General features: G+C 41.2%; 2 protein-coding genes across 5 annotated transcripts in view; both read left to right on the forward strand.

The window, feature by feature from the left end:
• The window catches only part of ccdc97 (coiled-coil domain containing 97), a 19360-nt gene extending 6082 nt beyond the window's left edge, over positions 1-13278 (forward strand). The window contains exons 1-5 of one of the 3 annotated variants that reach the window (XM_043680758.2): positions 827-973; positions 1534-2094; positions 9909-10154; positions 11193-11322; positions 12809-13277. In XM_043680758.2, the coding sequence (XP_043536693.1) occupies positions 940-973; positions 1534-2094; positions 9909-10154; positions 11193-11322; positions 12809-12929 (1092 nt within the window). In that variant the 5' untranslated portion in view covers positions 827-939 and the 3' untranslated portion in view covers positions 12930-13277. Of the gene's footprint in view, positions 1-826; positions 974-1320; positions 1431-1533; positions 2095-9908; positions 10155-11192; positions 11323-12808 lie in introns of those variants that run through there. The other 2 variants (XM_087984010.1, XM_043680759.2) reach the window with 2 other exon arrangements.
• A 1208-nt stretch (positions 13279-14486) lies between these two features.
• Positions 14487-21685, forward strand: part of cunh19orf47 (chromosome unknown C19orf47 homolog) — a 50072-nt gene continuing 42873 nt past the window's right edge. Inside the window, exons 1-2 of one of the 2 annotated variants that reach the window (XM_087984009.1) lie at positions 14487-18949; positions 19706-19811. The gene's annotated coding sequence lies outside the window, so the exon portion shown is untranslated. Of the gene's footprint in view, positions 19812-21685 lie in introns of both variants that reach the window. The other variant, XM_087984007.1, reaches the window with a different exon arrangement.

Raw genomic sequence — 21685 nt, forward strand, 5'->3', positions numbered from 1 at the left:
ATGAGATATCCAGAGTAGATAAGGACAAATTGTTTCCGTTAGCAGAAGGCTTGAGTACCAGAAGATACAATTCAAGGTAAATGACAACAGATCAAATTGACATGAGAAAAAATATTTTCTATACAGTAAATGGTTTGTACTATCTGAGACCATGGTAAGGGCAGTTTTCAAAAGAGTATCAAATAATTATTTGAAAATAAATATCCAATCAGGGCTACAGTGAAAAAACAAGGACATTGGATCAATTGTGGTGAACCAATGTGGACCTAGTGAACTAAATTGCTTTCCTTGGGGCTATACGTAACTATTCTATGCTTCAAATTGTCAAACTATACAAATGTTTCTCATTAAAACAAAGTAAAAATACAGTAGATGCTGGAGCTCTGAAACAATAATAAAAAAAAGCTAGAGAAACCTAACTGTTCTGGCAGCATCTGTGGAGAGAGAATACAGTTAATGTTTTGAGTCTAGAATTATTAAGTCTGCCACAGGCCTTGGGTGTGGAGGTTTGAGAAAAATGATCGTGCAGTTTGAGGTTATATTAACTTCACTGGAGCATACAACACCTCTTATTTCTCATAAAATAAAAAAATCTGCATCACAACTGGTGAGCTTCAGCTATTTAAAACCAAAAAAAGGCTCATGTTAAACTCAAACGAAGCGAAATTATGTTTATTTCAAATAATTCACCCGTCAACTTAATAATCCCTCATGAACCAACTATATTGTGAATTATTATGAAGAGCAGAGGTAATGTTTATTGTTTTACTGGGCTGTAGACAGGGCGGAACTTTAGACCCGTGATTTCCCTGAAATCGGACCCTGTTTGAGGTCGGAACTGGTCCGTTCTGGTTTGTAAATGTTTGTGTTAAAATATCTCTCGACAAATACTCAACGTAAGATAAAACATGGAGGTGACTGTGTGTAAAATGTAAAGCGATGGATCGGGAAGACTTTTCGAAAAGGATGGAAGGTAAAACATTGAATAACAATCATCGGATGAGGAAGGTTCAGGACATTGAGGCCTTCACAGCCTGAACTTCCAAACCTGAGACTTAATCTAAAATCCAGTTTTAATTTATGAAAGAATTACCAGGTTTTTGCAAAATTATTTTCAGTCAGACTGTTGCATAAACCAATTCTTTTCTCTTCCCCCCCCCCCCATCATCAGAATATTTAGTTTTTCACCTTGCACCCAGTAAAATGACAGTCAAATTATAATTTTTTTATTGCAATTATGAGTGTTTATATCTGCCATTAGAAATGCTAGGACTGTGATTTAGAAAGCATAGCTTAAAAATAAATCGAAGAAAATATGCAATGCTGGAAATCTAAATTTTTAAAAATGCACATGTAGCTGGATAGGATTGGAAAAGAAATGCATTATTCATTTCACAGACAGCTTTCCATCTGCATTCTGGCCTGCTCTGGTAAGGATTTTGTAAACATGAAGGGCTGAATGGCCTTCTGCTGTATTTTAAATCTCTTAAGGATATGAACAGTATAATTCATGTGAAATATTATTATTCATAGGCTCACAAACACAAGATCTGTTACAAGATGTTCCAAAAGTGAGTGATCCTTCTGCAGACATTGTCACTCAGGAGGCCAGTGCACAGGTAGAAGGGATGTCCATAATCTCTACTGAGGATCATGTCTCACCAAGTGAGGTTGAGGAACAGATCAAATCCTCTGTTCCTACCTCGCCACAGGAGATTGATGACGCTGCCAGACTGATGAATAAGTTCCATGACGAGCAGCAGGAAGATGCTATGAATGCTTCACTGAACAGCATGTTTCATACGATTGCCAGTAGCAAAGCACAGATCAAAAGCCAGCAGAAGGACGAGCCTGATCTTATGTATGACCAGAAATTGGATATCATCAAGGATCTTTTCTGGTGTAAGCCAGTGGTGTTCCTCGAACGTTTTCACAAAATCATCAAAGAAGAGCACCTTGTCTGTTTCAACCATTTGGCTGAAAACTACGAAGTTACTTTTTACAGTAATGAAATTAGGAAGTCTTCCATGAAGAAAACTGCCCGAACAAATGTTCGCAACAAGAGGTACGCGGCCCTGCAGCAGCTGATTAAAGGTGATGTCTAACATGGTATTTGGTATTTTGTTTTCACCCCACTTTTAGGAAGCTGCTGCCTTTTGCTAGTGATAGTTTTTTTTTCCCCCTTGTACTTTCCCAAAATGTTGTCACACCAGACAATGAAAAATGAAAGAGTAATTCAGCCATGAACCACATCACATCTGTTTGCAATATGCTGAAAGCAAGATTTAGTTGAAATATTGTTACCTTTGAGCTTTTAATTTGTTTGGATCAGGGTTTTTCTTACTAGAATTAGAATCCCTACTGTGTGGAAACAGGCCTTTTGGCCCAACTAGTCCAGACCGATTCTTTGAACAGTATCCCACCAATACCCATTCCCCTACCTTTACCCCTGACTCATGCACCTAACCTACACATCCCTGAACACTATGGAGAATTTACCATGGCCAATTCACCAGACTTACACATCTTTGTGATTGTGGGAGGAAACCGGAGCACCCAGAGAAAACCCATGCAGACACGAGGAGAACGTGCAAACTCCACACAGATAGTCTCCTGAGGTTGGAATTTAACCTGGGACCCTGGAGCTGTGAGGCAGCAGTGCTAACCACTGAGACATTATTGCTGCCCCCTTACTGTTCCCTTAAAGGAGTTAATTGTGTTGGTCTATCAAAATTAACTTATCCCATCCCAATTAATCAAATCTTCACTTTCCAGTAGGAAAGTCTTAATGTTGGTTTAAGCTGGATGATATATTCTTTGTCCCATTAGTAATGTGACCCAACTCCAGCTGTGGCTGTGTTCAATCAAAGTTATGAACTTGTATTTATAAAGTACCTTTAATGCAATTAGCAGTCCAAAGGTGTTTCACAGTAGCATTATAAAGCAATGTATGACACTCAGCAATATTAGGAGATATTAAATCAAATGACCAAAAACCTTGACAAAGAGGTGGATTTTAGGGAGTATCTTGAAGGAGTAAAGTGAGGTATTGGGCCAGAGAGTTTAGGGAGGAAATTGCAGAGCTTGAGGCCAGGAAGCTGAACACAACATATTTTGGAAGGTAATGGGGCTGAAGGAAGTTACAGACTAGGATGGGCACAGCCATGGAGAGATTTGAGAACAAAGACAAACATTTTAAAATTAAATCTTGTTGATGAGGTTCCAGTGTAGATCAATCAATGATGGGGAACCAGGAATTTGTGCAATTTAAGGCACAAGCTGCAAAGTTTGAATGAGCTCAAGTTAATAGAGGAGAGAATCTGGGAGGCTCATCAGGAGTCATCGAGTCTAGAAGTAACAGAAGCATGGATGAGGGCAAAGGCAGCAGATGAGCTGCGGTAGGGTGAAGTCAAATGATGTTGCAGCGGAGAAAAAAATGTGGTCTTGGTTACAGCACAAATATAAGGCCAGGAGCTCCCTGATGGTTTGTGTAAAGCAGCAAACGTTCCATATGATTAAGTATGGGCACTGACCCCACTCTTGCCCTTTCATGGTGCATATTGCTGGCATATTTCCCACAACTGGATGACCTGGTTTTGTGCCAGTGACATAATCCATGGAATCATAAAATCTCAACAGTGTGGAAACAGACCCTTCGGCCCAACAAGTCCACCCTGACCCTCCGAAGAGTAACCCACCCAGACCCATTCTCCTACCCGATTACTTTACATTTACCCCTGACTAATTCACCTAACATACACATTGGGCAATTTGGCATGCCCAAATGTACCTAACCTGCACATCTTTGGATTGTGGGAGGAAACCAGAGAACCTGGAGGAAACCCACGCAGACTTAGAGAATGTGCAAACTCCACACAGACAGTCGCCCAGGGCTGGAATCCGAACCCAGGTCCCTGGCGCTGGGAGGCAGCAGTGCTAACCACCATGCCACCAGGTCTTACTTCAAAAATCCTTTCAAAGAAATGTGAAGCCAAAGTGAAATGTAACAGATAAAATTATCAAAGGTATTCAAGATACACAAATCTTCAGCTTGACCCATACATTTGCAACAGTATGTATCATGTGAATTTAATTTTTTTTTGGTTTTATACTTTCAAGTAAAGAACAAGTTCTGATGAAAAGATCCTAGGCCTGAAATGTTAACTCTTTCTCTTTCCATAGATATTGTCAATCCTGCTGGTGTTTCCACTATTTTCTGTTTTATTTCAGATTTTCAACATCCCCAGTATTCTGTTTTTGTGTTAATCTGTAAATAGTGCCATTGTTCAGAAGCTTGTTTTGTGTTTTTGTCGAGCATTAACATAGAGCACTGCCTGCTCCCTCTAATCCGTCTCATCAATATTTCTCACTCGAGCTTTTTGAGTGAGCTTGCTAGTTTTGTATCAAACAATTGTAAGTTTTATTGTTGTAGGTTTGTATCCAGTAAAAACAGAGATTAAATTCCTTCTTTGTATTGACACCCTTGTTGTTAACAGAAAAAGGAAGAAATTTATCTCGTTCTGTGGGCTGGAATCAAAACTAAATGTCGAATGTGAGCACATGACGTTGTAGCTTCTTGTTTTATGTTGGCTCCTGTTTCATGGTGATTTATAAATAATCTAATTGATTTAATCTATCCGGATAGTTCTCTTCATGCACTGTTAGAAACAGATTGTAATCCTTTCGTGTCTGACATCTCAATTTTGATGTACTTTGTCTTTCCAATCTTGTTCTTTTAAAAAAATATATAACTTATCAGAACAGAAGAAAAAAATTAATTAATATATTCCTCCTCTCTATATTTGTTTTATTGAATTGGCAGTGGTCTCACCCAAGAAACAAATTCACCTTTCCCAGTACTTGGTTATAACAAAAGAAGAGAAAGTGCTGGAAAATCTCAGCAAGTCTTGCAGCATCTGTAAGGAGAGAAAAGAGCTGACGTTTCGCGTCTAACTGACCCTTTGTCAAAGCTTTGACAAAGGGTCAGTTAGACTCGAAACATCAGCTCTTTTCTCACCTTACAGGTGCTGCAAGACTTGCTGAGATTTTCCAGCATTTTCTCTTCTTTGGTTTCAGATTCCAGCATCAGCAGTAATTTGCTTTTATCTTTGGTTATAACAAGCTGCTAAAGGAAGAAATGGACAAATTTGTTTTCTTCTCTTCATAAATAACCACAGCAATTTCTTCCCACTTGCATTTTTCCTACGGTTTTAATTGCAGAACATTTCCTGCACAGAAGGGACTTGGATGGTCTGTTATGTATGCTGACTCATATAGCAGTCTAACAGTCCTGTTCCCTTGAGCTAGATAAATTCTTAAGTAACAAGTGAATCAGAGGATATTGTGGATAGGCAAGAATGTGGAGTTAAGGTCACAATCTCATTGAATGGACAGGCCTAAGGAGCTGAAGGGCTTGTTCATGCTCCTAGGTCATTTGTATCTCACCAAAACCCTGATATCTTCCTCTGTTTCAGTAACAACATGCATTAGAGAAACTAGAAGCAGACGAAGGCCATTCAACCCTTCAAGCCTGCTTCATCATTCAATATGATAATGGCTGGTGCTCAGTATCAATGCCATATTCTCTCCCCATACGCCTTGATGCTTTTAAAATCCAAACATTTATGTATCCATTTCTTGAATATATTCACTGACTTGGCCTCCACAGCCTTCTGAGGTAGAATGTCCCAATCTTCTTTTGAGTGTAGAAGGTTTTCTCCATCTCAGTCTAAAATGGCCTATCCCATATCCTGAGACTGTAGCCTGGAAAAACATCCTTCCTGTGTCTAATTAGTCCAGCCATGTTAGAGGTTTGTACATTCAGTCAGATCCCCTCTCATCCTTCTAAACTCTGAACATTTATGCTAACCTTGGTATCAGCCTAGTCAACCTCTTTCGCATTTCATCTATGGCAAGCATGCCCTTTCATGGGTGGGGAGACTAAACCTGCATGCAGTGCTCCCGATGCAATCTCTTCATGGCTATGGCTAACTGCAGTAAGACATCCTGACTTTTGAACTAATTTCTCTTGCAGTGAAGGCCAATAACCATTTGCCTTCCCAGTTGCTTGTTGAATCTGCCTGTCTACTTTCATTCACTGGTGTACAAGGACATCCAGATCCCCTTGTACATCCCAATATATCACGATTTAAATAATGCTGTGCCTTTCAATTTTTCACACTGAGGTTCAGATTAGATTCCCTACAGTATGGAAACAGGCCCTTCAACCCAACCAGTCCACACCGACCCTCCAAAGAGTAACCCACCCAGACCTATTTCACTCTGACTAATGCACCTAACACTATTGCGCAATTTAGCATGGCCAATTCACCTGACCTGCTCATCTTTGGACTGTGGGAGGAAACCAGAGCACCCGGAGGAAACCCACGCAGACGTGGGGAGAATATCTGTGTGGAGTTTGCACAGTCACCTGAGGCTGGAATCGAACCTGGGACCCTGGTGCTGTGGGCAACAGTGCTAATCACTGAGCCACCATGCCGCCAAATATCGCCTGAGGCTGGAATCACACCCAGGTCCCTGGCACTGTGAGGCACCAGTGCTAACCACTGAGCCACTTAACTTCATATAGCAATTCCTTTAATGTCATAGATTGCTTTATTGTTCTTTACAAGGGTGATTATCAAACAAGATTTGACACTCGGCAATGCAAGGAGATACTAGGTGACCAAAAGATTTGGTCAAAGACGTAGGTTTTAAAGAGCTTTAAGGGGGAGAGAGGCAGAGGGTTTAAAGTGCTAATTCTAGAGCTTTAGAGTCTATGCAGCAGAAGGTACAACTGAGGCCAGTGAAGGAGCAATTATAATTAGGAATGTACCAGAGGGCAGAATTGGAAGAATGGAGATATCTTGAAGGGTTGTGGACCTGGAAGAAGTCTCAGCCCTTTATTTTTCGCTTAAAGATGCAATGGTCTATGCCTCAACTAATCTCTGCGACAAAACATCTCAATGCTTCAACAACCCTCTGACTAGAGAAATTTCTTGTAACCTCTCTTTCTTGTGATAATTTAAAATTGATTCATCCTTTATTGTCAATGACTCATTAGTCAGAAGAGAGAATTCTTTCCCAATGAAACCATTAAGTAATTGAAGAAAAATCCATTACATTTCTTCTTGGCCTTCTGTACTCTGGAAAAAATTGTTAGAGTCTTTTTTTTAATCATCTTTCGCACCTTTCCTTGAGCATTTCTGTGCCTAAATCAGGAGACTATTTCATCTACTTGTATATTTTCTCCTTTTCTGAAAGTTGGATTACCCTTACATTCAACAAATTAAATTACTTAATAATTTTTGTGAGGACAATGATGATATATCTCGTATATGTTCTTATATGAGTTAATCATAACCTCTCTGATCTTGTATTTAATGTCTCTAGTTATGAAACCTACAATACTTTATGATTTATTAATGGCTCGCTCGACCTGTCCTGCCTCTGATACAGACTTATGTATACGTACAATAAGGTCTCTCAGCTCCTACGCACCATTTAGAATAGTACCCCTTATTTTGTATCAAAGTCCATCACTATCCACTCTCTATATTGAGTTTCATTAGCCACTATTCTGTCCACACCACCAACTTGTTAATATCTTTTGTGGTTCTACCTCAAGGCTTCCAGTTCTCTCACATTTCATGACACCCATAAATTTTAAAATTGTCCACTGCACAATGGGATCTTCTAAAAAACAAGGGTCTCAATACCGATCTCTGGGGAATTCCACTAAAAAGGTTCTAATCTGAAAATTTTCTATTAGCTATTACTGTCTGTTTCCTACCCAACAGCCAGTTGTGTATTTACATTGCTACTATCCTTTTTTTCCTCACAGTGTAATGTATAACACTGTATCAAAAGCTTTTTGAAAGTCCATGTCGTAGACCACAGCTTTCCCCCTCATCAAACAATCGTCTCTGTCACCTCACAGTCCAACTTGCCTCTCACATATCCATGCTGACTCTTCCGAATCAATCTATGTTTTTCCATGTGACTATTAATTCTATCATTAATATTTCTTCTATAAGTTTCCCCACTGCTGAAGTGAAACTGACTGGTCTGTAATTGCTGGGCTCATCTTTACCTCAATTTGAACATAATGTTTACAATTCTCAAACCATCAGCACCACAGCTCCCCTCCGAATCCAGGGAAGATTAAAAAATTATTGCTGGAATTTCCAATCTCACTTCTTTCAATATCCTTGGATATATCTAACCCAGTCCTATTCCTTAAGAACTTAAAAGGCCGACAGCTTATCAATTTTAAACCCTTCTGATTGACGGATTTCCTCCTCTGTCACCAGGACTTAGACAGTATCTGTTTCACAGTTAAAGCTAGATGCAAAATACTCAGCCATATCATTCCTCTATATCCTTCCCACCAACTGATATTCTCTACATTACACTGAGCATCTTTCTTATTCTTTAGCTCAAGCCAAATCGATTCTGTTCTTGAACCTCTTGAAACATCATCCTTCTCCAGTATTGTGAAACTCTCCTTAATCAAAAACACCATCCCTGCTCCTTTTTCCTCCGTTTTCTTTTCTGAACACATAATCAGGAATATCTAAAACACAGGTCTGTCCTTCCTTAATCCAGGCATCCATTTCACCGCAACATCATCTTTATCCCACACTACAATCTGTGTCTTTAACTCCTCAATTTTATTATCTAAACTCCATACATTTATGTATATACAGTGTAACCCTGGCTTGACCAGTAAAAATCATCAGACCGCCCCCACTATCCTGCCTAAATATGTGACATTTAATTTTACATTCATAGAATTCATAAGACGTTCAAGTGGTATAACAGCCTAAATTGAGATTTTAATGTGGGGGTCTTGAACATTTTTGCAGCTTTCCTTTTAGATTGGATTACCTACGGTATGGAAACAAGTCCACACCGACCCTCCGAACAGTAACGCACCCAGATCTATTCCCCTACATTTACCCCTGACTATTGTACCTAACACTGTTTAGCATGGCCAATTCACCTAATCTGCACATCTTTGGATTGTGGGAGGAAACCAGAGCACCTGGAGGAAACCCACGCAGACACTGGGAGAATGTGCAAACTCCACATAGACAGTCGCCCGAGGTGGGAATTGAACCTGGGTCCCTGGCGCAGTGAGGCAGCAGTGCTAACCACTCAGCCACATTTTTGTCTCCTGAATGGAGAGGACAGACCTTGTGCTACTAGTGATGTCCATTACCTCAGGATGTCCCAAAGTGCTCTGCAGCCATTGAAGTACTTGTGGAGTTTTGCAAATCCAGTATCCAGTTTGTACACAGCAAGTTCCAACCACCAGCAGGGTAGTAAATAACCAGAGAATGAGTTTTATAGTGTCATTCAGTATGGAAACAGACCCTTTGGTCCAACTAGTCCATGCTAACCATAATCCCAAACTAAACTCGTCCCACCTGCCTTCGCTTGACCCATATCCCTCCAAACATTTCTTATTCATGAACTTATCCAAACGTCTTTTAAATGTTGTAACTGTGGCCACATTCTCTGGATAGTCATTCCACACACAAACCACACACACAAAAAAATGGCCTCTCATGTCCTTTTTAAATATGCCCCTAGTCTTGAAATCCCCCACCCTAGAGAAAAGAAACCTGTCATTCACCTTATCTATACCTTATTTAGTGATGTTATTAAAGATTGGGGAGAACTCCCATGAACATCTTCAAAGTAGAACTTTGAAATCTTTTTTGTCCATCTGAGAGGGCAGACAGGACCTCATTTTAGTGTCTTATTCAACTGACAATGCCTCCAACAGTGCAGCACCTCCTCAGTGCTGTGTGTGCGTGAGAGTGAGCGAGCAAGCCTAGATTCTGTGTTGCACTTTCTCACGAATGTACCAATTGATGTCTTTGCTTTGTCTTTCCCTACAGATGGGGAATATTTCAGTGATGAGCAGATGCGAACTCGAGATCCTTTGCTGTACCAGCAGTACATTAGACAGTACATGACAGAGGAGGAGCTATTGGCTGAGAACAGCAAAAACCTGAGCAATGCCATGTGTTTGTCTGACCTGTTGATGAGCACTTATCAGGAGAAAATTGTCCAGGAAAGGCTACAGTGGCAACAGGAAAGGGAAGATGCCTGTGTGGAAGAGGAAGAGGACGATGAGGAGGAAGGTACGTTTCTGTCTCTCGGTTATTCTGCAGGATAACAAGACTGAACATTAGAATGTCACTAACATTTTCTCTCTCCTTTTTCTACTGAAGTCAGGAACTGTTATTGCTTTCATAGTATCCAGCCCAAGAGGCCACTCATCATATGTTCAGTCCACATAAAACTGTTGACAGGCTATTTGAATGTGAGGATACTCCACATCACAGCATGATCCTATTTTTATTGAGGTTTCTTTGTTGAACAGCAACTGACTCACTTTGAATTTTCATTCCTTAGATTTGGGGTATGAACATCAAATTGAGAGAAGCAAAGCATAATGATGGTATTACTAGAATAGTGTTTCAGACACCTGGACTAATGATCCAAAGACACTAGCTCAAACCACACTACTGCAGCATAAGGAGATTAAATTCCATGAATTATTTCTTTTATTTCACTCACGGGATATGGTTGTCACTGGCTGGGCCAGCCTTTACTGCCCATCCCTCAGCGTCTTACTGTGGGTTTGGAGTCATGTGTAGGCCACACCAGGTAAGGATGGCAGATTTCCATCCCTAAAGGACATTGGTGAACCAGATGGGTTTTCTGGCAGTTGACAAGTTTCATCGTCAATATTAGACTCTTAATTCCAACTTTGTATTGAATTCAAATTTCACTATCTGCCATGGTGGGATTCAAACCCGGGTATCCAGAACATGAGCTGATTTTCTGGATTAATAGGCTAGAGATAATCCCATCACCTCCCAATGTGCAATTAAAAGGAAAATTAAAATTGGTGATGATGACCATAAATCCCGAACTGTTCACTCATGTCGTTTAGGGAAGGGAAATCTTTCCCAGTCTAGTGTGACTCCAGACCCACCGTAATCTCATTGACTCTCATCTGCCCTCTGAACTGACTGAGGAAATCACTCAGTAAAGGGCAATTAGAGATTGGTAATAAATGCTGGCTCTGCCATTGATACCCACATCCATGAACAAACTTAAAAAATAAAATGTGAATTTTGAACAGTGTCACTGATGCTCCTGACTCCATCTAGATGACGACACGGAGTCTAAAGCTGCAGACTGGATACCCAGTGACGATGAGAGGAGTATGCTGAGGGAAGAATTTGTGAGTCGCATGTACCAGCGCTTTCTGGATGGGGAAGACAGTGACTTTGATTACAGGTGGTTATCAAACACAAGTATACAAGTTGAAACCTACAGTACAGAAAGCAGCCATTCAGCCCCTTCCATCAGTGCCAGTTCTTTGAAACAGCAATCCCATGTTAAACCAAACACATTGATCCAACTGTGTTCCTCCTTCCCAACAATATTACTCTTCCAGATTAAGGCTTTTCATTGATATAACCAGTCACGACTCTTTATGTTGATACCAAATATTTAATATTAGCTCTAAATTTTACCCTCACTGACTAAGATCTACACCCTCTTCTTCTTTGTTGAAATCTTGCCTTATGGTCTCATTCCATGTTCAAAATTGTTCAATACTCCTTTTTTCATACCATCTACAGGTTTATGAAAACCAAATTTATTCTCTCCTAACTGTTACTCTTTTGACCTCGTCCATTAAATCCAGCAGAATAAGAATGGCTCCTAGCCTAAATTTATAAAAACATTATTATTTGTTATCCCAGTGCACTCATGGCCATTTTTTCAAAATGCTTGTCAGATTTTGTTACTCTTGTCGAGACCTTGAAAGTAATCTTTTAGATTAACTAACATGAAACTGTATATCATTTTACTGCTGCAGCAACAATGTAAATTGGTAATTGACTCGGCATCCTCATTGCCTTTAAGCACTTTGGGTTGTTTCAATGTTAGATAACCAGTGAGTCAGCTGCAGTTTCGTAGGTAGCGTTCTTACCTATGACTCAGAAGGGTTGTGAGTTCAACAGTGACATTCCACTGCAGTATTGATAGAGTGCTGCGCTGCTAAAAGCGCCACTTTTCAGGTGAGATGTAATACTAAAGATTTTTTGGGGGGTATGTATCTAAAATATCCTATGACACTATTTTGAGAAAGGCTCATCTCGTGTCTAGTGTCTAGGATCGATGTTTAGCTGTCAGTTGCAATAATAGGCATTTAATGTTTAGCACATTGCTGTGGGAGTTTGACGTTTGCAAATTGGCCACCATTTCAAAAGATAATTGGTAACAGTAACGCTGTTTGGGACATCTTGAGGTTGCTATATAAATTCAAGTTCTTTCTTTCCATGTTTCCCATTATTTGCTGTGCGGTTTCAGGTGGGAGGAATAGCCATTTGCACCAGCTGGCGGAGGATGGCTCTCTCAACCAACACACGCACACACACTGCATATGCACGCACACAACTCCCCACACCCCTCCCATACACACTCCCCCACACACCATCATCTTACACACACACCCAGCCCCACCCCAGACCCATCCCACATCCCCACCACACCTCCATACCCACACCTCCACTGCACCAGACATACCCCCACCCCACAAACACACAACCTCCCCCACCCACCCTCGCACGCACGTAAATGCACTCTCTCTCTCTCTCAAATCCCACACGTACACCTCAAACCAGGATTTTTTTTGCTGTTTAGAGAAACATAAGCAGACTCTGATTAGGAAATCACTGTTACACTTCCTGTTATTTAAGGCCCATTCTCCTTTCAGTGCTGTTGATGACAACCCGGATTTTGACAACCTTGACATCATAAATCGTGATGAAGAGGAGAGATACTTTGACGAGGAGGAGCCAGTTGAAGTTGAAGATATAGAGATGGACAAGGATTAAACATTCTTCAATTTATATGTCTTTTTTTTAGATTTTACAACATTTCTAAAGGAGAATGTTGGTGACCAACTGAGTAGTTTAGTGCATGTCATAAAAGAATTTCTTCCTATTTTTAATGTCAGTTTAATTGGCCAGTTTCTATTGTGCTGAAATCAAATTTTTTTTTTAAGTTTCACGTACAAAGGAGGATGAAACCGAAACTGCTGTCAGACGACAAACAGATTCCCATTGTGGCTCAGTGCACCAACAGATCAACTAGGAGACTGTGAGGTCTGCAGATGCTGGAGATCAGAGTTGAGTGTGTTGCTGGAAAAGCATAGCAGGTCAGGCAGCATCCGAGGAGCAGGAAAATTGACGTTTTGGGCTCCAGCCCGATTTGTCAATTTTCCTGCTCCTCGGATGCTGCCTGACCTGCTATGCTTTTCCAGCAACACACTCTCAGCACCTAGCGATCAACTAAGCCTTGCTTCTGGGTTTAATTCCTCGTCCCCTGAAGAGATAGTTGGGAGGAAAGGATTGGAACCTGCACCTTCTGCTCAGGTGCTAAAACCAGTCAGCTTTTACTTTTCCAAATTGAACTCTCATGCTCTCTGTTTGTTAAACGTGAATGTTTGATGGGGCTCTCCACACTGAATATCCCATCTGTATTACATGTGAATTGGAAGCATAGAGTAAACATAAAACTTGCTTGTTTAATGCTGAAATAAGGACCACTCTCTGACACTTTTTTAAACTCAGTGACATCTATAAGCTAGTTCCCTCAAGTATGTTCTGAAAAATGTAGAAAAAAATAATCTGGACAAAGGTTTTTTAAAAATCCATGTCCTATTCCTATGAGGACACTAACTCGTGTTGGGATATAGCCTCCTGGGTACCCACTAACCTGGAGGTGATTATTTCCAGGTGTTAGAATATCCACACGCAGCTTGATCCTGGACACCCTGACTTAACGTTTGCAAATGCAGTTTCCAGCAGGGATTATTCGGTGATGAGCAGTGTTGAAAACTTACATTCCTTTTTGTACTGGTGCCCTGGCCCAGCTGAGGTCTGATAACTCAGTTTAGTGTGAGGATTGAACCCAGGGACTTTTGGTCCACATGAATGAGTTTCTTATTGAGTGTGTTCTTACTAATAAACTGTGTGAAGAGTACAGAAGGGTAGGCAGCCTGTGATGTGACGTTGTGATGCCATGACACACACTACTGTGCCTGGCTGAATTGCATCAGACACTGCTGTCTCCTGGCATAGCACACTATCTCTCTTATACACAGTTAAGATGATGTGGGAAAGAGTTACTTAGATACACACACACACACACAATATTACCAGAGGGTTTTGGGCAGCGCACCCTCACCTGTTTGGCAGTTCCTTTTACAGGAAAAACACAACTCTGATTTGCTGGTAACTTTTTGGGTCTCAGTTGAAACAATATCTTGTTTCTTTGAGACGCTCACTGTCCTGGTATTCAGTTTTCATCTCCAACTTCCCAACTCTGTTTTCATATCTAGCAATGTGCTGGACAGAATTAGCATTACAATCTGTTTTTTAAACTATTTTAAGTCAATTGAAGAACTTCAAAATCTTTCATTAAATGCTTTACATATTATTATTCATGTTGTTGCAGTTTCTCCCCAGTTTAACTACTGTTTACAGAATTGGGAAGTCAATAGGAGCTTAGGTATTATTCATTGTCCTGCTTTCTTTTAAAAACTGGAGATTATTTGCTCAGTAATCAAGGAAGGAGTGGCCACCTTCAAATGATAGGGTTTGATTGTGTGATGGTTGTGTTACTGGACTAATAATCCAGAGGTGAGTGTTCAAATTCCACCATGGCAGTTTGAGAATTTGAATTAAATTTTTCAAAATATGAAAGAAACTGGCCCATATTTGTCAACTTTCACTGAAAATCCAACTGATTCACTTTTAGGGAGGGAACTAGGTCTGGATCTTTATCTGACTGCAGTCCCACACCAATTTTAATGACTCTTAACCGTCCTCTGAAGTGGGCAAGGAAGACACATGAACAGGAAGAGGCCATTCAGTCCCTGAAACATGTTCTGCCCTGTAATGAAATTGTGGCTGATCTATATCCTAATTCACCACACCTGCCTTTGCCCCGTATCATTTAATACCTTTGGTTATCAAAACCTACTAATACAGTAGTTCCCCCCCCCCGTACTCGTGGAAGATACATCCCAGGGCCAACCCTGGAAGTCCGAGTGAACCCATTCATTTAAATGGGAAACGTACCTTCCCAGCAGCCTCCTGGTCCCTGGTCCCGGAACATTCCCTATAATATGTTCGGCCGCAGTAGACTGCAGGTAACTGAAACAGTGGAAAACGATTCCACGGATATGGAGCTCACCATGTGTAATTTTTGAAATTAACAAGTGATCTAGCATTAATTGTTCACAGAGGAGAGTTCTGAACCCCTACCAGTTTTTGTGTGTAGAAGTGGTTCCTGATTTCATTTCTGAAAGAATTGGCTACAATTCTTATACTGTGCTCCTGGACCTCTGAACTAGAGGAAATAGTTTCCCTCCATTTACCATATACTTGATATTTTGAAAGCTTAACCCATCTTCTGTATGAAACATATGATTATATAAATTCAGCCCCTCGTGCCTGCTCCCCCATTCCACAAGATCGTGCTCATCTGATTGTAGCTTCAAACCCACATTACCGTCTAGTTCTGATAATCTTTCATTGCATTGCTTAGTAAGAATCTATCTATTCTTGCCTTTAAAAATATTCGAGAATCCCGCTTTTATTGCGCTTTGAGGAAGAGAGCTCCAGAAACTTGTGGCTCTGTGAGAGAAAAAGAATTGTGTCATCCTTTATATAAATGGGCCATCCTGATTTTTAAACAGTGAACCCTAGTTCTAGATTCTCCCATTAGAGGAAACATCCTTTCCACATCTACTCTGTGAGGAACCTTCAGAACCTTATGTGTTTCAATAAAATCACCTCTTGCTCTTCTAAGCTCCAGCAGAGAAAAGCCTAGTCTGTCCATCCTTTCCTCATAAGACAAATCACCCCCACCCAAATAAACCTTTGCTGAACTTCCTGTAATAAATTTATATCTTTCATTAAATAAGGCACCAACATTGTGCACGATACTCATTAGTGTCCTCTAAAACTGAAGTATTCAATTTCCCCTGATATGTGATAACATTATATTAACTTTCCTAATTACTCAATGTACTTGTACACTAATCTTTTTATGATTCATGAACAAGGACATCCAGATCCCTCTGCATCTCAGAACTGCAATATCTCATCATTGAGATAATACACATTTTAAAAACTTCTTTATGCCAAAATTGGTAATTTCACAATTACTTCATTATATTCCTTTGCCACATCTTTGCCCACTCACTTAGCCTGTCTGCATTTTTTTTTTGTGGCTGCATTATGTTCTCTTTACAACACGTATTCCTAGCTATCATTGTATTGTTTGCAAATTTGGCAACCGTACCTTCCATCACTTCATCTAAACCACTTTTATAAGTTGTAAAATATTGAGGGCCCAACACTGATCCCTGTGATACACACTCATTACACATTGCCATCCTGAAAAAGACACAAATCATGCCTAATGCATATCCTGTTAGCCAGCCAATATTTACCTATACTAATATGCTTCCCCATAAACATGTATTTTCCACAATAATGTTTGATGTGGCATTTTATCAGAGGTCTCCTGGAAATCAAGTACAGTTCATCCAGTCATTCCCTTTACCCACAGCATGTGTTACCAATCAAAGAAGTCCAGTGGATTGGACACACATGAATTCATTTTCATAAAACTCAGTTGACATGGCCACCTTATACTTAGCCTAGTGCTCTCCTACAACTTTAATAATTGCTTTGAGCATTTTCTCTGTGACAGATGTCAAAGTAATTGATGTTTAGTTTCCTACTTTCTGTTCACTCCCTTTTTGAATAAGGGAGTGGCATTTATTAGCTTTCAAACTAATGGGACTGTCCTTTACGATCAGTTCAAAACTGAATACTATGGCTACTGTCTCAGGCAATGAGAAACAAGTGGAAATGTTGGCTTTACTCACAAAGTCCATGTCCTCGGAGTGATTATCTCTTTGTAAACAACCTTTTAAAAAGTTCCCTCATGATGGATTCTTTTTCTGCCAATTCATTTGTGTAGCTCAATCATGCTGAGGATTAATTTCTTAATGTATTGCATCGTATGTCTCTTATAAGGTACCCTCCTCTGCCTCACTGAACTGGCCCTCACCCCTCCACCACTACCCTCCTCTGCTTCGCCGAACTGGTCCTCACCTCCCCACCAATATCCACCTCCATCTCACCAAACTGGTCCTCACCCTCAATAACTTTTCCTTTAACTCCTCTCGTTTCCTCCAAATCAGGGGGGTGGCATGGTATCTGGATGGACCCCAGTTATGCCTGCCATATTGAACAGTCCCTCTTCAGTACCTACACAGGCACTGTGCTCCAACTCTTCCGCCATTATATCGATGACTGCATCGATGCAGTGTCCTGCACCCAGGCTGAACTGGAGCAGTAAATCGATTTCACCACAACTTCCACTCTGCCCTCAAATTCATGCCATCTCGGACACCTCCCTCCCATTTCTTGACCTCATCATTTCCATGTGCAGCAACGGTCTCCAGACATCTACTACAAAGGTACAAAATCCCATAACTATCTGGACTATGCCTCTTCCCACCCAGTACCCTAAAAACGCCATCCCATTCTTCCAATTCCTCCATATACATCTCATCTGCTTGGATGAGGAGACATTCCACTCACGAGCATCCCAGATGTCAACCTATTTTGAACAACATGCTTTTCCTCCTTCCATCATCCAGACAGCCTTCCACCGCACCACCTCAATTCCCGTTCCACTGCTCCAAATCCCCTCCACCCCCCCCCCCCCCAATGCAATAAAGACAGGGTCACCCTTGTTCTCACCTACCATCCTACTAGTCTCCGCATCCAATGCATCATCCTCAAACATTTCTACCTACTCCAAATATACCCCACCATCAAGAATGTCTTCACCTTCCCACCCTTCTCTGCCTTCCTCAAGGATTTTTCCCGCCTACAGTCTTTGGTTCATGCCACTCTCGCCACCGAACCTCCAGGTACCTTCCCCTGCAACTAGAAAAAATGCAAAACCTGCCAGTACACCACTCCCCTCACTTCCATCCAGGGTCCCAAACAGACCTTTCAGATGAAACAGAGGTTTACCTGCCTTTCTTCCAACCTATTTTACTGCATCAAGTGGTCCTGGTGTGGTCTTCTCTACATTGGGGAGACTGAAAGCAAACTTAGGAATGGTTTATTGAGCATCGCAGCTGGGTCCGCAGGGGCCAACCGGACCTCCCAGTCACTGCTAATTTCAATTCCCCCAACCACTCCTTTTCTGACATGACCATTCTTGGCCTCCATTGCCAAAATGAACCGCAGCTCCTATTGGAGGAACAACATCTTATCTTCAGTCCGGGCACCCTACAACCCGGAGGACTCAACATTGAGTTCTCCAATTTCAAATAACTTCCCTCTTCATCCCCTGACTCCCTTCCCAGCTCCGCGCCCCCGCACACCTCCCTTCCACTGCTCCCTGCCACTGACCGGATTCATTCCTCCTAATGACCAACCAAGCTGTGCCTGCTACCTGTCTTCACCTCTCCTCACATCACCATCCTGCCTCCACCACCCCCTTTATCTGCAGCTCTCCCCACACCCACCCCCAGTCCTAAAGAAGGGTTCAGCTCGACTTCTGCACCTCCTGATGCTGCCTGGCTTGCTGTGTTCTTCCAGCCTCCTGCCTGTCTACTTTGAATTCCAGCATCTGCAGTTTTTTTTTTGTCTCTTATAAGGTTATACCTGAGTTCGAAAATGAATTAAAATTTGTCTTTCATCCTAGTAGGATTTGCAAGTGAGGGTGAATGGTGAACCTCCTATATTACCACATTACCAAAAGGATGTGGATGCTCTGGAGAGGGTGCAGAGGAGGTTTACGAGGATGTTACCTGGTATGGAGGGTGCTAGCTATGAAGAGTGGTTGAATAGATTAGGATTATTTTCATTAGAAAAACGGAGGTTGAGGGGGGGCCTGATTGAGGTCTACAATATCACGAGAGGTATAGACAGGGTGGATAGCAAGATGTTTTTTCCCAGAGTGGGGGACTCCATTATGGGTTACGAGTTCAAAGTGAGAGGGGAAAGGTTTAGGGTAGATATGCGTGGAAAGTTCTTTATGCAGAGGGTGATGGGGGCCTGGAATGTGTTGCCAGTGGAGGTGGGAATGATAGCATCATTTAAGATGTATCTAGACAGATACATGAATGGGATTGGAGCAAAAGGATACAGATCCTTAGAAAATAGGCAGCAGGTTTAGATAGAGGAGCTGGATTGGTGCAGGCTTGAAGGGCCTGTTCCTGTGCTGTAATTTTCTTTGTTCTTTGTATAGATTTGTTAGAAAATGGGAATGGAAAAAGAGAGAAATCTAAAATACTACAAATTATACCCAAAACCATGGAACAAGAACTGAAGAAGGGCTAAGGTGTGGCATATATTGGAAAATTCTTTGAGGATGTCAAACACTTAGATTCATACAGCGCAGAAAAGGCCCTTTGGCTCATTGAGTCTGATTGGTCTTAGGATAATGTATTTAAAAGGTATGGCATCAATGAAGAAACACACTGTGATGAGGATCTGCACTTTTTCTTTCTTGGTAAATTAACTAAAAATGGTTGAATGATCTTGTTAATATCTACTTTGTGTTCCAGTACTGGAGTGATCTTAAACATGGAGAAGATTGGGGGTGAGCGGGAGAAGGGGAGAATAAACTGGTCATTTAGCTGCTCCTAATTGCTATCTGGTGAACCCTGGACGGTAAGCGGGCAAGTAGATGTTAGATACCAGATTCCTCCTCCTCCTCCTCCCCCCCCCCCCCCCCCCCCCCCCCAAGTCAAATATTTGTTCACACTCATTCTTTAGCATAGCCTTGGAGGTGAAGCTTGGAGGTTACCTACTCTAGCCAGTGCCTTGAGACCACTGTGCAGGAATGATCGCCACCTTCTGAAGTGGAGGAGAGCTAAGATTCTGTTGAACTTGCCTCCAACAGGAATTGTTGGCATACAGTCTTCCAAAGAGGAGGCAGTACTGGGTGAGATTTGAACTGCTTTAAACCTAACCACTTGCATGGAGTTAAAATCAGACTCAGTGCTCAGCATCTGAATCCTCCCAAGTTGCACAAAACAAATGTTGTTTTCCCTTGCTGAAAAAGTTTAGGATGTTGTTTTACACATGTATCAATTTTCAGAGATTAAATAAAATGTTTCTGAAATCACAATTTCTCAATTTTCAAGCTTGAACTTTATTTTAGAATGAGACTTTAGCTTATTTTTTGGACACACAGCAATAATTAAAACTGTTTTCTCTCCACAAATGCTGCCAGACCTGCTGAGTCTCTCCAGCAATCTTTGTTTTTGTTTCAGATTTCCATCATCTGCAGATCTTATGTTTAGAATAAAACAAAGAAGTTGAATTTTGTATCCACAAATTAACCTTGTATAGAAAATAGTGTTGCTATCTCTATGGGTTTGAATAATTCCACAAACTAGCCGTGAAGATACATTGTATGACATTGTCTCAACCACCCCAGTGTATTACAGTGTCATGCCTCACTCTCGGCCTTCAAAAATTTATCATGTACTATCATAAGTAACCAGAAGAGACAGACAGGATTGAAAATTAACATCTCATCCAAATAATAGCATTGTGTACAACTTCAAAATCCTGTTGACCTAAATTAAATTTCTGAAGTGGGACTTGAACTCTCAACATCGTGAACTGGAGAAGGGAATGCTTCTTGAAATATGATTGGCATTTGTTTCATAGATCCTTACAGACTGAAAGAGGCATTTCAGCCCTTTAAGTCTGCACTGACCCTCAAAGAGGATCCCATTCCAGACCCTATCCCCGTTACCCTGCATACGGTTTTTAACCGTGGCTAATCCAGCTAACCTGTTCATGTTTGGACTATAGAGGAACCAGAGCACTCAGAGGAAACTCACACAGACACATGTAAACTCTAAACAGTCAGTTACCTGAGGCTGGAATTGAACCGGGTCCATGGCACTCTAAGGCAGCAGTGCTAACCACCTGTGCCACCCACACACATTGTCGTGGAAATCTGAAACTCTCTGCCAAAAGCTGCTGAGCCAGTTGGTCAATTGAAACTTTAAAAATTAGATAGATTGATTTTATTTTGGGCAAGGATATTAAGGGACTTGGAACCAAAGTGGATCAAAATGCAGATCAACCAAGATCAAACTGAATGACAGAATAGGTTCAAATGGCTTCATGATGTCCTGTTCCATTTATTGTCCCGGGTTACACTATCGATAGAATTTGGGTCAAGTTTCCTTTGGTCACTTCTCTAATTTCTAGGTTCAATGAAATGTTTACTCGGGTAATTAGTCTAATTACAACTAGCATTTGCCTGATTCCTAAGGTTACGTCTGGTTGAAAGATCAACTGGCCAGAATACTAAGGTGACTCACTTAGTTTCCATAATTTCTGGTCTATTATCTCAGAACAGATCTGGTTTTTCACTAGTCTGACTGGAGGTGGCCTCATTGCTAGGGATAATAGTCTTGTTGCCAGGACCAGGTAAAATTGCCAGTGGCTGATCCACTGGCCTTGTCGCTAGGGCCTGGCTACTGGCACCTGGTCTGGTTGCTAAGGAACTGGTCATTGGGGCC

This window comes from Chiloscyllium plagiosum, unplaced genomic scaffold, assembly GCF_037043375.1.
Source record: "Chiloscyllium plagiosum isolate Xiang-an unplaced genomic scaffold, Cpla_swu_hap1 HiC_scaffold_47, whole genome shotgun sequence".
NCBI lineage: Eukaryota > Metazoa > Chordata > Chondrichthyes > Orectolobiformes > Hemiscylliidae > Chiloscyllium > Chiloscyllium plagiosum.